This window comes from Ursus americanus, chromosome 19 (assembly GCF_024610735.1).
Source record: "Ursus americanus isolate L20-20 chromosome 19, mUrsAme1.1.p, whole genome shotgun sequence".
NCBI classification, from domain to species: Eukaryota; Metazoa; Chordata; class Mammalia; order Carnivora; family Ursidae; genus Ursus; species Ursus americanus.
The window spans coordinates 48,174,065-48,190,771 of record NC_142145.1 but is presented as its reverse complement, the minus strand read 5'-3'; the positions used below and the strand labels follow the sequence as shown (position 1 = coordinate 48,190,771).

The following is a 16,707-nucleotide window of genomic DNA, read 5'->3' as shown; positions in this document are numbered from 1 at the left end:
TGACCTAAAGTACTGCCTGAGGCTTTAATGATCAACCATTAGGGCCGGATGTCCCACATGCCAGACTGGGGACTTCTGCCAAGGCACCCAATACCATCAAGGTATGAAAGTCATGGGAAATAGCCATTGCCCTGACTCTCACCGTGGACCAACATGCTATGCTGCTGGGAACACCAAGCACTGTCACCCCTGAGAAAGGCATTATCTACTAGAATTTGCAAAGAGACATCCCACTGGAATGGGTGAGTAAATTTGCATCCTTGGGTAAAGAGAAACTACTCAATCTCCCTTGGGATCCTTTTGTCCTGCTGCAAGCTGGACCTGCTGAAACACACTATACCTAGAATGGAACATGCACCACTGAAAGAGAGGAGAAAGTGGGGGTCCTGGTCTGGCATATTCCGCCCCCAGTCCATCTCCTCACACCTGACAGTGCTGTCTCACCCAGCCAACATGTATGGTATGAACAACCAGGTCAAGTTCCTAAAACCACCAACCTCCCTCTTATGGCCAGGTGGACATGTTCTGTTTCCTACTGTTAGGGTCATTTGGCCACTGTCTTTGTTCCCTCCATGGGCCTGGAGGATGTTATGGCACATATAGAAGCTGTTTCTAAATTCACCCAACAACCCTTAAATGACAGCCAGCAAAGCCTGTCCTTACTGAACACTGACATGTCTCTAATGAAAAAAGCTATCCTCCAAAATAGGATAGCCTTGAACATTATTACTGCATCATGAAGCACCTGTGCCATTATCCAAACAGAAGGTTGTATGTTCATACCTGATAAGCTAATGTGTCATCTTTATTTAAATCCCATGAGGACACAAGTAAATGCCCTGAGGGATCTGACCCTCTAGCTTAGGGAACTTAATAAATAACTCAGATCAGTGGGTTCTTGGTGAAAAAAACATTGTCACCGATTTTGAAAATTATTGTCTTATTCTATGCTTTCTCTTAAATGTGCCTGTATTGTTGCTGTGGGCTGACTGCTCAGGGCCCATTGCAGAAGAGGGGGGCCTGTGAGATTGTAAAAGCCAGTCACAAGGGGGAGAGTGTCGGGAGATGTCATGAGGTGACATAACAGCCAATTGGTTCCTGAGCTGGACCTAGCAATCAGAGGCTTCTCACCCTCTCCCCTGTCCATGGAATATGAATTCTTCTTGGCCTCCCTGCTCCCTGAGGTTGCCCCAAGAACCTAGCCTCATGATAAAGTGATGTGATATTAAGACTAACTGGGTGGTGTATGTGACTGAACCCAGTTAAGGCCTTTATATAAACTTTTAATATTTGGTGGGCAGGTATGGAGATCTACTCTTCCCGCTGCCATCCAAGTCAAGCTTCATATATAAGTTCCCTTGCTTATTAAACCTGCCACCTACCAATCTGGAGTGGCCTGCCTATTTCTTCAGTCTTTTCTGCCCTCCTCTTGTGGGGGCCGGTTTCAGATTACAACTGGGAAGTTCCTGAGGAGCTTGTGAACCAGCCAGCGTCTCTGTCTTGTTCCTGAGCTTAGAGGAAAAGCCGTCAGCTTTTCACCATTGAGTATGATGATAGCTGTGGGCTTTTCATATACGACCTTTATTATGTTGCAGTAAATTCCTTCTATACCTAATTCGTTGAGAGTTTTTATTATGAAAGGATATGGAATTTTTGACTGTCAAATGTTTTTTTCTGCATCTATTGAAATTATCATGTGATTGTTATCCTTCATTCCATTAAGGTGGTGTATTTATGACATTTATTGATTTGCAGATGTTGAACCATCCTTGCATCCCAGGAATAAATCCCACTTGGTCATGGTGTATAATCCTTTTAGTGCTATTGAACTTGGTTTGCTAATATTTTGTGGAGGATTTTTCCATCTATCCTCATTAAGGATATTGACCTGTAGTTTTCTTTCTTGTGGGCCTTTCTCTAGTTTGGTATCAAGGTAATGTTGGTCTCATTTGGAAGCGTTCCCTCCTCTTCAATTATTTGGAATAGTTTGAGGATTGGCATTAATTCTTTAAATGTTTGGTAGAATTCACCAGTAAAACCATCTGGTCCTGGGCTTTTGCTTATTGGGAGGTTTTTGATTACTGATTTCATCTTCTTACTAGTTACAGGTCTGAACAGACTGTATTTCTTTCGTGATTCATTCTTGGTAAGTTATGTTTCTTGTAATTCACTCATTTCTTATAGGTTATCAAGTCTAGTGGTATCTAATTGTTCATAGTAGTCTCATGATCCTTTTTATTTCTATGACATCAATTGCAACGTCTTCTCTTTTATTAATTTGATTTTGAATCTTTTTTTTTTCAAGTCTAGCTAAGGTTTTTTCAATTTTATCTTTTCAAAAAACCAACTTGTGGGGCACCTGGGTGGCTCAGTCCTTTAATCAGCTGCCTTCAGCCCAGGTCAGGATCCCAGGGTCCTGGGATTGAGCCCCACATTGGGCTCCTTGCTCAGCAGGAGCCTGCTTCTCCCTCTCCCTCTGCTGCTCCCCCTGCTTATGTTCTCTCTCTCTCCCTGTCAAATAAATAAATAAAATCTTTAAAAAAAACAAAACCAACTCTTAGTTTCATTGATTTTTTTTTCTATTTTTTTTCTACTCTCTATTTCACTTACTTTCAAAGTCATTCAAAAAGATCCTCCTTTTTCAGGGCACTTGGGTGGCTCAGTCCGTTAAGCATCTGACTCTTGGTTTTGGCTCAGGTCACAATCTCAGGGTCGAATAAATACGCCCACTCTCTTTCTCCATTAAACACACACACACACACACACACACACACACACACACGAAAGACAGAGAGACAGAGAGAGAGAGAGAGAGAGAGAAGGAGAGGGGAGGAGGGAGAGCAGGAGAGAGAGAGGAAGAGGAGAGAAAGAGGAAGGGATGGGAAGGGAAAGGAAGGGAAGGCTAGGGAAGGAAAGGGAAGGGATTTTGCAGTTTTCCAGTCTTCTAACTTTTGTTAATATGAACTTATTTTTTTTCTTCTTCTTATTTTCTCCAGTGATCTGGGGGTATACGTATTATTTTAGATTCTACTAGAGATTATCATGTATGTTCTTAAAATCTATACACTTTAATCTATATTTTTTGTACTTAGCTAAGACCCAACTAAATAGTTTATTTTGGCTCCCCTTACGTATGATTAAGAATTCAGCATATTTCCTCCCCTTACATTGACAGTGCTCCATTGGTCCTGCCTCATATCCCCCGGACCCACTTTTTACTCTCACCACTGCTGACAGCCAGCTCCACGCAGCGATTCACCTCAGCTGCATCATACATCTTTTTCTGCCCAAGGCTTCTCCAATATTGTGCTATTTCAAGAACCCCTGTGGGGACCCTCTATGTACTCCTGCACGCACAACAGCAAGGGCCTGTAAGTCAGCCTTTGATGACTAGAGATTCAAAGTCAATGCGTAAATGCTTTCCTCCCATTTCTTTGGGCAGGCAATTTTGAGGCACATTATATACAGCTTCTCAAAAGACTCCAGTGCCATTGAGCTCCATTCACCTGCAGCAGTGAGCGATGCTGGAAGGTAGCTTTGTAATGGCTTTTTCCTCCTCTGTTTCATTCTCCCTACTTCCACTGCTTCCTTGGATCATGTTTCAAATAAATTATGTGGACATAATTACCTCTGGAGGTAATCCAAACCAAAACACTCTTTTTCCATCCCTCTCCCAAACTTCCCAAGCTCTGTTGAGATAAACTGAGGTCTTACTGTCACCAATACCACAGAAAATACCAGATCACTTCCTGGTCATGTAATGACAGGCTCACATTCATGTCTACAGCCATTGAAGGCAGGCCTTACCTAAGAGGAGGCATGCCTACTGCTTGCCTGTGCACCCAGGAAAAGATCTACCACTTCTCCGAGGCAAAATCCAACTACAGGTTTCACCTGGCTCCTGGTAAAGGCACACACCTGCTGGATCATAATCTCCAGCGCACTGGATCACTTGAGAGTCAATCCACCCTATTCAGAACATCAGAGGGGTGGCCCAGCCTCCTCTTTGTGGGATTGAGAAATGAAAAGAAAACTAAACAATAACTTACACAGTGGTAGATGAAACCCAGCTCAGCTCCTGCATTAATTCAAACTCTTTGACAGCAGATAAAAGAAATCCAACTCCAAAGAGCATTAAACTATTCTGAAAGGGAATTAATTATTTGCGTGACGATGGCACTGAAGCAATCATCTGACATGAAAAAGAGCAGTGCTCCAACTCTTCTGCAATTAATCTTTTCCCAACACCTTCCCATCTCTGTCTCTTCACTGCATCTTTCCTCCCCCCCTCAACATCTTTCTCCTCCTCTTTTCATTTCCTATAGCCCATCTTTCAGCACTGTTTTTGTGTGTTGGCCTCATTTTCTCTTCCTGCAGATGAACTTAGTCCAACTGATAAGGAAAATGGCAACATTAGCTCAAAATTCACCACAGCCTCTGAGGTAACAGAATTGTTCTGGGCAACCAGAATAGCCAATGGATATCATCCTACTGACTGTTTGGCATCCAAAGACCCTTTCCAATTGAAGGGAAATCCCAAATGGGGCCCACTACAGAAGCTGAAAGCAAGGAGGGACAGGTATCACTTTTCCTCTTCTCTGGAAGCTGCAGCATGAACACAAGCGCCAATCAGATACTCCCAGCCATGAACTTGAACCTAGAGGAAGAGGTCCAAAGTGTTAGGATTGGAGGTGATGCAGGACAGCTGCAGCAGCGTGGTGTGCTGGTGAGTGTTCAGTGATGTGATGGCAAGTGTCCATGGACCACAGAAACCAGAAGCAGAACCAAGCCATTGAAGATGACATTAGCGGGGACATCTTAAGACTGATAGTATATCTTTTTTTTTTTTTTAAGATTTTATTTATTTGAGAGAGAGAGCAAGCAGTAGCAGGCAGGAAGGGTAGAGGGAGAAGGAGAAGTAGCCTCCCCCCCAACCCAGCTCAGCAGGGAACCCAACTCGGGTAGGGGCTTAATCTCCAGACCAAGGATCACAACTGGAGCCGAAGGCAGACGCTTAACTGACTGAGCCACAAGGCACCCCAAGACTGATGGTATGTCTTGCTTCCCCTGAGGCCTGCCCAAGCTTTATCTCTAGCCTCTGTTGCATTAACTTCTTGATACCGTCCCAAAAACTTCCTTTACAAAACATTAACCAGAGTAGGTTTCCCTGTTGTTTATAAAAGAGAACGCTAATGACAGCCATATTTTCCAGACACAGAGGAAAAATTTCAAAGACTTACTGCTAGCTAGGCCCAGTCATATGCCCACCACTGTTTTGTCTGTTACAAGAATGGGGTGAACACGGGGGTGGGAATGGCAAGTGAGGAGTAGGAAATGTAGCGGCTGAACAGCCCCTGCAATAGCTCTTAGGACCGAGCTATCCTGACCTTCATGTATAAACATGAATACATAATGAGAAATCACCAGTAACATGAAGGAAATCAGATGCTCCACAGAGTGGAAGCAAGGTGGCCAATGAAAGCAAATTACTCACTGACACAATTTATACAAAAAAGAGAGAACTTTTAAAACAAACTTTTGTGTGTTCAATGAGATTACAGAAGGCGAGAGTAGTGTAGAGAAGAATGAAACTCCAATGAAATACAAAGTCCTGAAAAATCTGGCCCTGTCCATTTCTCCAACCTCATTGTCCACTGCTTTCTGTCTTGCTCCCATGACGCCTTCTTTCGGTTCTCCTTCCTAACCCAAGCCATTGCATACACTGTTCCTTCTACCTGGGATGTTCTTTCTTGCCTTTTCCTGCCGAATCCCACTCTCACAAATACAACTAATGCCTTTCCATCCTTTAAGTTTTAGCTTACATATGACTCCCTTAGAGAAGTCTTTCCTGACACCTCTATTTACCTACTGCTGGAGCACTGTCTGCCTGAGTCTCACACTCCTTTGATTCTGAGTGACCATGGGGCTAAGATACTTTAGCACTGTTCAAGCTCTTCACCTGCGAACTGGGAAACCTCCTAAGGTTGCTGGGAAGATTAAAGGAGTTCACAGATGTAAAGCACTTAGAATTCAAGCACACAAGCACACTCAATAGATGCTATAATTTCCTGCATGGCGTTTATCACACAAAGAAGTTCTGTTATATTTTTATTTACTTTTTTAAAAAATCTGCTCTCCCACATAATAAAAGCTCCATGAGGGCAATAACTCTTCTGTTTTGTTCACAGTGCCTGTCTCATATTAATTTGTTGAGAATAAACAAATAAAAATATTTTCCAAAAATGAATGAATAAAACATTATTATATGAAAACCCTAGGATACTGTAGTGGCCCTGAAAATGCTCCACTCAGATCTTTTTGCTGTAGGGAACACAAATGACTGGCAGCGCTAGCTGCTAATTAATGTCTGGATCTACCACGCTGGCACGGAGGCCAGACGTTCCGAGGGCTGCTTCTAGTCAGTGACTGAGCACGGAAGAGGTCCTAGTTCAGGCTCATTCTGGAAAACTGCAAGACTCTTCTGACAAGAAGTTTGACATGAGGACTCCTCATGGGCAAAGTCAGACCTTTCTTGGAGCTGAACGTTACTCAGAAACTTCCTACCTCCTTCCTTCCCTCTCTCCTTCCACAGGTATCAGTCCCACATTGTGGTCCGGGGGCTTTTCTGCCTGCTCCTGCTCCCTTCATAACAAATTCTTGCCCACTAATCCTGTGCTAGTGTCTGCTTCTTGGTAGACCCAAAATAACGCAGTCAGAACCTTCAGAAGCACACCTTGAGGTGAGAATCTGTGGGCAAATAGTTTAGGTGCTGTCAGGAGAAGCCAGTAAGGGAGGGAGAAAGAGAATCAGGACAAGAAAGGGGAACAAGCCAAGCATTGGTACAATTTCATGCAAAATCTCTGCCTAACCCTAGATGGAAGCTAGGCTTACCAGGGCAAGAAGTCATCCATTCATCCATTTCTGTGACTTCTATTCTCATCTTGAATCATGCTCATCTGTGTGGTTCAACCAAGCTTACCACACAGGATTTCACAATGTATACTAGATAACGACATTCACAGTACTTACAATTTAATAAAATATAATACTACATATATAATGCAATGATATTGTATTTGTGCCTGGTAGATAGTAGGCACTCAAATAAATATGTATCAAATGACTAGTACAATATTAACAATATAAAATGCTTGAAAACTGCCAACACCCTATAAAAAATGCAGTAGCCACGCCTAGTTTTCATATAACTCCTTTTCCCACAAAAATTAGGTCCCAAATACGTACAAAGTGCCACCCCTCTTCCATTTTTATTCTTCACAGTTCCACTCCTCTCCAAATGCAGGCATCTCATTCTTCTTGCTCACCTTTTCCTCACAAACACCAGTTCTCTATTTCAATCCACTCAAGTTACAAAGAGAAAGGGAAAGATGGCTAAGGTCCAGAACCTGAGCCAGCAAAAGCTGCAATCCAACATCCTAAGGTAGCTGGGGAGCATTTCCTTCGGCCCAGACTAGAGGATAAAGACCAGAACAAAAGAAGACTAAGCTGTCGCCTTGGTCCTTTTCTGTCATCACTCCAACGGTAACTTGAATCCCAGTGAGTGTACACCAAAGAAAAGAAGGGGAACTGTGATGTGAATGCTTCGAACTTATCTAAACCACCAAGCCTACGCTTCTCATTGGAGGTATTTGCTGAGTGAGGCAGTCACTGGTCCACCTTACCTCACTAAGAAAAACAGGTGCTAAATAACTATAAGTTATTGATGTCTGCCCTTTGAGTGTTATCACATACTTTTGAAAACTCATAATGTTTTGTTATGACAATATGATCCTTCCCTTATCCAACTATAAGGAAATAATTTATGGGACAATATTTAGGCCTGTGGCTTTGTAATGATTCAAGAGTTAAGACTTGAGAAGAAGACAGGCTCTGGGATTAAAGCTAGGCCCAATCCCCAAATTAGCTTTCTCTAGCCATGTGAGCTAGGACAGATGAACCTGTTTCCTCACTGTTCTATAACGATGTGGAATATTGTTGTAAGAAATAGAAACAGTACAAGAAAGTGTCATAAGGAGGTACTCACTAAAACTTGAGCATTACTTGTGACAATATAACAGTGTAATGAGCACGAAATTTGGAATCAAAACTCCTGGGTGGTCTTATTTTGCAGATTGCCTCTATCGAGAACCCTATCTTTTTAAGTTTGCTTCTTTATGGATGAAATAATTGTAGGATAATTGTATTACCCACCTCAAGATATCATATAGAGGATCAAATGAAGTACTACAGTCAAGTGCATTTGGAATTACAAAGCATTTATTAACATGATCTAAATGCTAAAATATTCTTACTATAGTGGTTTTTGATGCATATGTTTCAAAAACGCATTCTCTACTTCTTGGTCTTATTGAATATAACCTTATCCTGAGTTCTCAAGATCACACCAATGTTTTGGTGGTTTTGCCTTTTTTAAGGTATGTAGCAGCACATTGCTGCCTTTTTAAAAACAGGTTTTCCTTTTAAATTTTCCTTGTGGTACAATATACATAAAATTTAGTATTTTAATCATTTTTAAGTGTATAATTCAGTGGCATTAAGTAATTCACATTGTTGTGTAATCATTATGACTATCTCTAGAACTTTGTCATCATCCCAAGCTAAAATTTGCACTCATTAAACAATAACTCCCCATTGTCACCTGATGATTACTTTTTTCCCCTACTCTTTCACCTGGTGTTGCTTCACTCATTAGCAGCAAAACATGTTCATTTCTCTCCACTCCAAAATATACTGCCAGTAATAACTTGCTATAAAAGCCATTTTTTTTTTTAATTTACTTATTTGACAGAGCACAAGCAGGGGGAGCAGCAGGCAGAGGGAGAGGGAGAAGCAGGCTCCCGACAGAGCAGGGAGCCCAGTGCAGGGCTCAATTACAGGACCCTGGGATCATGATCTGAGCCAAAGGCAGATGCTTAACTGACTGAGCCACCTAGGCACCCCTATAAAAAGCTTATTTTAAACCCATAACATTCTTTGGCCTCAAACATTAATACAGTCTAGTTCCAGCTTGACTCTTCAGCCGTATTTCTGTGCAGAACCCAATGTTATAGTCTAAATAAATGGCTATCTTTCACTGTGCCTTCTCTCTTCCACACTTCTGTTCACACCATTCCTTCTATTGGGAAGGTTTTTCCTATTCACACTTCGCTACTCCCACCTATGTCTAGTGGAATCCTTCAAGGTCCAGTTCATAGTCTATCTTCTCCGCAAAGCCTCCTTGACACCACATATGGTATTGATTCTCTCTTTTGCTCACTTATCGCAGCTACTATCTAAATTACTCATGAAAATTGTATACCGTAGTTATTTCTTTTAGGTCAACCAGAGTTCCTCAAGAAAGAATTAAGCTATATTATTCTGTTCATTCAATCATTTGCTCAAATATTTATTATTCATTCAACAAACACTGTCCACTGTGTACAAAGTGCCTAACAGATGTCTGCTGAATAAACAAACAGAATTCTAAGTCACTGGGCTTCGGTGAATGATTCAAAAAACTCCAGCTCTTCTTATGTTTGAATCCTTGTAAAAAAGAGAAATTTATTTACCTCTTAGGTCTTAGTTATGCTCCAGATAGTTAATAATATTATAATAACCCTATTATATCAGCTACCTAATTAAATCGATTAATACCAGGTTTTTCAGCCAATTTGGAATTTAAGTTATACGAACTTGAATGACTGTTGATTCTAAAGAAGACTGTAAGGCTTCATGTAGCCACCATTATTCACAATTCCCACTTCAGGGCAAGACTATGCAAAGTTATCTTTTGGTTAAGTTTCCTGTATTCTTGTTAGATGTCAATGAAGGGAGAAGGTACACATAGAAAGGAATAAGAGCCTTTACGTCAGTGCTTTCCCCACAGCATAATTCCAACTGAGAAAGTTCCTGCCGCTTGGCTTTTCATTGGTCAAGCCTCTCCAGTGAGAAGACAAAGGAAGAAGTTGCTGAGAAAGGATTTTGCAACGGGTGCCTCTCTACCCTGGACGCAGTGCCACCCATTTTCAAACGAGCGCCGAGTACTGCATTCCTCTTCCGTCTTTCTCTTTCAGCAGAAGCCTCTATATGCAACAAAGTTAACGGATACAAAGCTACTGATAATGATACTCATATTCCCGTAGAAGCCACATTTGCTTTCATTATTTTATTCGTGCTTTTCGACAGTCCTGTGAAACAGGCATTATTTCTATTTCACCGAAGAGGGAACTGCTCCTAAGCTACAGAGCCCGATGAACTACAGGGTCCATGAACAACTCAGCAAGGCAGTAGCTAAGACCACTCCCTCGGGGAGAATGACTGCAGTCCGGAGATCATGGGCACTGCCAATTCTTCCCCAGTCTGGGGCACTCCCAGGCAACCCACCTGCCCTGGATTCCCAGGCAGCGGTTACCTTCCCGCGCGCCTCAGTAAGCCTTACTAACCGTCATTCACCCAGCTTCCCCAAAGCAGGAAAATCACCGCAGGTGCGCGTCCCGGCCTATTCCTCGCCAGGCAGCACCGAGCTTACTGGGCGACGACGCCCATATGCCGTCGCCCCAAGGGCTCTCCACGAATCCGGACTGAGCACGGCGTGGCTGACTCAGCCTTCCAAAGCCCGGCTGAACTCTCACCACAGTAGCTCCCAGTTGCCAGCTGGCCCACCCCTTGGCTCACAGGTCGCTCTAGCCGCGCACAGAGACAGCAATCTCGTTGCTCCCGCTTGACGTCATCGGCGGGCGCCGCAGCGCGGTGGCGGGCACGCGCAGCCGAGAAGATGTCTCCGACGCCGCCGCTCTTCAGTTTGCCTGAAGCGCGGACGCGGTTTACGGTGAGTGGACGGTGGGAGGGTGCGGCCCTCACCCGGCTCTATCTTTTTCCTCCTCTCCCTGAAAATACTCGAATTTCGCCCTGGGGTAAAGCGGGAACTGGGGTGTATACCCCGCGGTGTCGGCTCCCGGCCCCGTCGGGGGCTGGGAGGTGGGAAAGACGCATTACTTGCCTCGTCTGTGCGTCCTGTGCTGTCCGCCGCAGTCCTTCTGCCCGCAGGTCTCAGAACCCCGCGTTCTCGGCGCCTTTGTAGCCCGCTTGGAGGACTCCTCCGCAGACTACCTCCGGTGCGGTCGAGCTCTTCTGCAGTGCTCGCTTAGCCGGACAGGTGTCTCCAAAATTGCTTAAGGGTGAGGGCGCGAGTGGTTTTAGCCGAGAACTGGCTCCCGCTCCGCCTCCTAAGCTGCCAGGTGGTGGTTCCGGCTGCTTATTCACCACCCTTTAACCCTCCGTATCTCAATCCTAAGAGATTAACGATGAGATCCTAAGTAGGAAAAGGCAAACAGAGTCAGCTTGGGAATTGTTGCTGGAGTCATTTTATTCTTACAAATGAGGAAGAGTAGTTTGAGCATTTGGGAAACACAGAGCGTTTTCAGGTTACCTTACTTAACTCTTAGAATAGCACAGGGAAGTAGGCAAAGTTCTCTTAGCCCTGGTAGATGAGATAGAACTTGAGACCACCCCCCCCCAAAAGTAAGGTCATGTACGTCGCCGGTGTTTGACTTCAGACCCAGTATACTTTTTACGTTGCCCATCAGAGCATGAAGAACCCTGTTCTAAGTTGTTTGCCTGTATTTGTTTTTAGTATTTGCGCCAATGTTTCAAGTCATGATTCAACTACTCAGGTATTTAACTGTGCTTACCTAGTTCTCGTGGCGCCAGATTAAAAAGTTTTCTTGTGTGCAGGTTATTTTTTTATCCCATACAATGAGGGTTGGTTTGTTAACCAGCTTATATTTTATGTCTTCAGAGTCGTTTTCTTTTTGTGTATTTTGCTGTGATCCCTGGTGCTCTGAAATTCTGCTAAGAGTAACTGTTAGAAATATCCAATATCATATTAGTCCCGGAGGGGACCATTTAATTTGAGATCATCTAGTGCAGTGCTTCTTAAGGTTCAGTGTGCAGTGGAATCACTTGGAGATTCTGGTTCAGTAGGTCTGGAATGGAGCCTGAAAGTTTGCATTTCTGACAAGTTCCCAGGTGATTCCACTCCTGCTGTTAGTAATAAGCATCTACAACAGCCCCCTTATTTAAGAGGAAATTGAAGCACAAGAGATAAGGAGATATGCCAAAGATTATACAGTCTACTCTTGGCGGAGTCAGGAATGACATTTCCAGTGTAAGTTGAACCCTTGGGGGTAATGAGATGACTTTCCAAGTGTATGTGAATTTCCACAGAATGAATGACTTTGCAGTATTTTTGTCTTTCATATTTCTTTTTTTTTAAGGTTTTATTTTTAAATAATCTCTACACTCGAAGGGGGGTTTGAACTGACAACCCCAACATTAAGAGTCACGTGCTCTACCTACTGAGCCAAAAGCCCCTTTTTATTGTTTTGGCTTTGAATTATGCCTAAGACAATTAGCGAGTAGTCAGTGGGGCTGAGCAAACTAGAGAAGGTGGGGCTTGAGATGGGTCTTGAAGAATGGATAGAATTTGCATAAGCCAGTGGGAAGAACAGTGAGTAAATAAACTGAGTGAACTTGATAGAAAATAATGAAAAAAATAGCTAGATCTTAGTGGAGACTATGTTAGGCGATAGTAGGAAATAAGGTTGGATAGACTGAGGGAGATAAGATCAAGGACCTTGAGAGGGGGCAATGAAATTTTAAAACCAAAGCCGGTAAATAAGGAGCCATTTGGAGATTAAAAAAAAAAAAAAAAAAACGGCAGCATACTCTCATGAATGTGATATTTAAAGAAATGGTAGGAGGGAGAGCCTGAAATGAGAAAGTCTAGTTGGCAAGCTCTTGTCAGATTTTAAAGTATTAGAGTCTTTATCATTAAGTGGCATTTGCATAAGAATTACTGATGAAATGACTGATACGTAATTTTTCCCAAGTATAAGCATTTCCAGTTACACAAACTGTTGATGAGTGATGTTTTTCAGTAAATAATAAGCAAAAATCTTTCCACTTACATGCTATTTTTTTCTAGAAGTCTACCAGAGAGGCCCTGAACAACAAAAATATCAAGCCATTATTGAGTACCTTCAGCCAATTACCTGGCAGGTAAGGCATTGATATCCATGAAGTACACTTGCCGTTAACACTTACCTTGAGCTGCTTAAAAAATGCAGGTGTCTTTTGTTTTTAATAGTGAAAATGAAAAAAAATGTACCCTTGACCAAGCTTTCAGAGGTGTTCTAGAAGAAGAAATTGTAAGTATGTTTTCCTTTATTGTTAAAATTTTGCTGCTAAATTAATCAGTGTTATTTTTTAAATTGCTTTTATTCTCAGAATGGATATTTAAACAAGATTATTTTTCCTACAGTGAGCTTGCTACTTTGTGAAAGCTGACTTGATCATAGTATAGGAGTTATGTAATAGTTAAGAATTTTGACAGCACAAGTGCAATTAAAGGGTTTGGTTTAACAAATGAGCTCTCTCCAAGTGAATATAAGAAAAGTTGATAATGAGATTTTCCTGAGCAAGAACTAGAATTTGAAGGTGGGCCCTCTCACTTTGCTCTATAAACAGTGACACATCCTTTAGTAGCATGAAAGGTCTAGTTCAAGGATGTTCAGCATGGGAACTGGGATTCCATGCCCTTATCTTCCTGTGGCAACTTCATCAGTTAGCATCCAAAAATAACCAGAGCCTATCCAACTTCAGTAGAAAAAATTTAACCTAAACATGAAAACTCCGAATTTATTTACTATTAGTGGGGCACCCAAAGGAAAGGAAAACTTTCAGCAATTTATTCTTGGTTAAGTGAAGGTTGTGTCCCAAGAAGCTAGATCCTTTTTTAATGGACATAATACAGTGTTCCTTTCTTTTGAACAATTCTGTATCAAAACTCATTTTTTCCTCTTCTTCAGACCTAGTCACTTACATGTTGTGAGGCATTGGGCAAGTTACTTCACTTTTCTGAGCCTCAGTTTCCTTTGTAAGAGGGAATATAACGTTTTTTCAAGATTGTATAAAACAACACATAACAAACACTAAAAAAATGCTAGTTTCTATAATGTTATGGAATGTAAGCACTACCTCCCTTCTGTTAAAACCCTCAGACATATTGATGCACCAGTACAATCAATTCCCCTGGCCCTGCCTTTGCCTTGTGCCATTGATTGAGTTATAGCCTCAGTGCTTCTATACTTGATTGACTTAAGCCATAATCATGCTAATGTAACCATCTTCCTAAAACCATTGGATTTTAAGTGAATCGCCCCCTTATTATTTACTTCTTCTATTTTAACAATTAGTGATTCTATTACTATTACTTATTTTTTGTATTTTCATCTTAGAAAGTAATTTTATTTTCTATAAGAAATATGTTTATCTTATATTTTTGATACTTTAATGTCAGAGGATATGTTTTTATTGTTACCATACTAGTCTGGACTCTGGCCCCTAAATTAAATTGTTTTCTCCTCTGTTGGTAGATAAATCACTCATCATGTGAAAACGTTTTAGCTATTATTTCTCTTGCTATTGGGGGAGTAACTGAAGGTAAGTACAGCATTGTTTTCCTAAAGTAATCATGGCCATGACATGCTTTATTTTAAAGTTATTCTCCCTATACCTCTCCATCTGTTTGATTTTGTTCGTTTTTCAAATTCTCCCTACCACATTTGCCAAGAGTTGTCCCAATGAAATTAGCTAACACTTCTCGTCTCTAATATGCAGCACACATTTTGGCACTTTCTTTGTTCTCCAGTTATTTCATTCATTCAGTAAATATTTATTGAGCATCTACTATGTGCCTGGTACTGAAGTAGGACTAAAGATTCATTGGTAAAGAAAACATATCCCTTCCCATAAGGAGCCTAGTGGCTAATGGAGGAAACAGATGTGTTAATTTTTTTACCGAGGTATAATTACTGTGAAGTGGGAATGAAGTGTGGTTGAAGTGACTGTCTACACTCTAAAGGAATCAGGAAAGTCTTAGAAGGGAAGCTGTAACAGGAGCTGGGATGTTAGGGATGAGGGATGATGGATTTGTCAGGCAGAAAGAGAAAGGAATACATAGCTATGTAAAGGCAGGTTCAGCCTGGCTAAAGAATTGTATGGAGCAGGGAGGTGAGAGGATGAAAACAAACAATGATGAGAGGAAGGAAGCAGAAGAGGTCGCTTAGGGTCATTTGTAAAGTGCCCCCTAGGTATTTTCATGCTACCAGGGAGCTATGGAGGAAGAGTTGGATTGGAAGAGACCACTGGCAGGAAGACTAGGTAGGGAACTGTTAAAATGGGGGCAGTGGCAGCGGGGTATAGTTTCAAGACTTAAGAAGGCATATAGGAAGTACACTGTGCCTAACACATAGTAGGAGCTCATTAAATATTTGCAGAAAGAAGCAGTGAGAAACTAGTTTATCAGCACTCTTCAACAAATTTAGTTGAAATACTCATTAATTGAGGTAATTTATGTGAAAAGTGCCTTTTAATCTGCAAAGCATTACTTACATATTTATTATTTTGATACCTGTTCCTACAAAAACTAGAACATTCAAGGTAAAACTGGTCTGCCAGTGTAGCAGCAAGCTATTCTTTGAACTTAAGCATAATTCATAAATTCTAACTTCACACGTTAAACTTTTATATGAGATGTTCATTCATTCAGCATACTTGAATGAGTTCTGCAGTGGAGTGTTCCTTGCCCAGTTTCTGTCAAACAGCAGTCTGCTTAGTTCATTGATTACCTGATGTGTTACTCTTGTAGACTGGTAATATTTTTAACTCTTGGGAGTTGTACAAAGTCTATTTTTAGAACTTTTACTTTATTTGAGGAAAAATAAGGACTTATGATAAAAGCTTAGATGCTTTTTTATTTTAATGGGTTGGGGAAAAGTCCTTCTGGAGAGAGATTATTATTGTATTCTTTATGTGACATGTTTTCAAATTATCTGTAAATATGCTTTGCTAAATTCAACTCAGCAGATATTTATTGAGCTTCTGTTTAGTGTCAGACACTTTACTGTTTAAAAGGTACAAAAATGCCTGCCCTCAGAAAGCTCGTAGTCTACATAAAAATAAACAAGATAATGATAAATGCTATAATTTATTTATACTATGCTTCAGAAGCATAGATGGGGTGGCCATTCAAAGGTATCAGGAGTTTTTTAGATGCACTGATATTTACTGTGTGCTTTGAAAGATGGAGCAGGAATTTGCCCCATGAGGCAGAGAAGGAAGACTATGTAGGCAAAAAAAAGCATTGTATGCAAAACCATGGAAGTATCAACATAGCAGGGTGTTAGGGAACTGAAGAGAGTATCTGTGGACAAGGTTAAGGTGAAGCAAAGAGAGTGTGCAGAGGCTGGGGTGCAGGTTGTGAAAAATGCTGGGGGATCATGCTATAGTCCAGTTCATCAGAATCACCAGTGAATCTCTATTTTTAAATGAGATTGCAAAGCCTCAGCTTGGTTTTACTGAATCCGAATCTTTGGGAGTGGAATCTAGGTAATTTTCTTAATTTCTGTGATTAAATGAGAGTTAACTTACGTCAGACTGTGCTGCAACTACAGGCAGGGAGTATGCCTCCCAAATCTCTTAGGTGCACAGGACAGATAGTATCTCAGAACCTTAAGTCGTGAGGGACTTCAGTAGTTGTCTAGTCCAGTCTCATCTTTAGTTATCCTGCTCCCCTCTCTAATGTCCCTAGCAAGTAGTCATCCAACATCTGTGCCTTTTGATGGGGTTACTATTTTGATTTCTATT

At 41.5% G+C, this 16,707-nt stretch overlaps 2 protein-coding genes across 2 annotated transcripts in view; one reads left to right on the top strand and one right to left on the bottom strand.

Moving 5' to 3' along the window:
- The window catches only part of LOC148108514 (uncharacterized), a 71,939-nt gene extending 61,210 nt beyond the window's left edge, over positions 1–10,729 (bottom strand). The window contains exon 1 of the mRNA XM_087869940.1: positions 10,443–10,729. The gene's annotated coding sequence lies outside the window, so the exon portion shown is untranslated. The remainder of the gene's footprint in view (positions 1–10,442) is intronic.
- Positions 10,682–16,707, top strand: part of THOC1 (THO complex subunit 1) — a 52,909-nt gene continuing 46,883 nt past the window's right edge. Inside the window, exons 1-4 of the mRNA XM_045781959.2 lie at positions 10,682–10,828; positions 12,986–13,059; positions 13,148–13,208; positions 14,436–14,502. Coding sequence (XP_045637915.1) covers positions 10,775–10,828; positions 12,986–13,059; positions 13,148–13,208; positions 14,436–14,502 — 256 coding nt within the window. The 5' untranslated portion in view covers positions 10,682–10,774. The remainder of the gene's footprint in view (positions 10,829–12,985; positions 13,060–13,147; positions 13,209–14,435; positions 14,503–16,707) is intronic.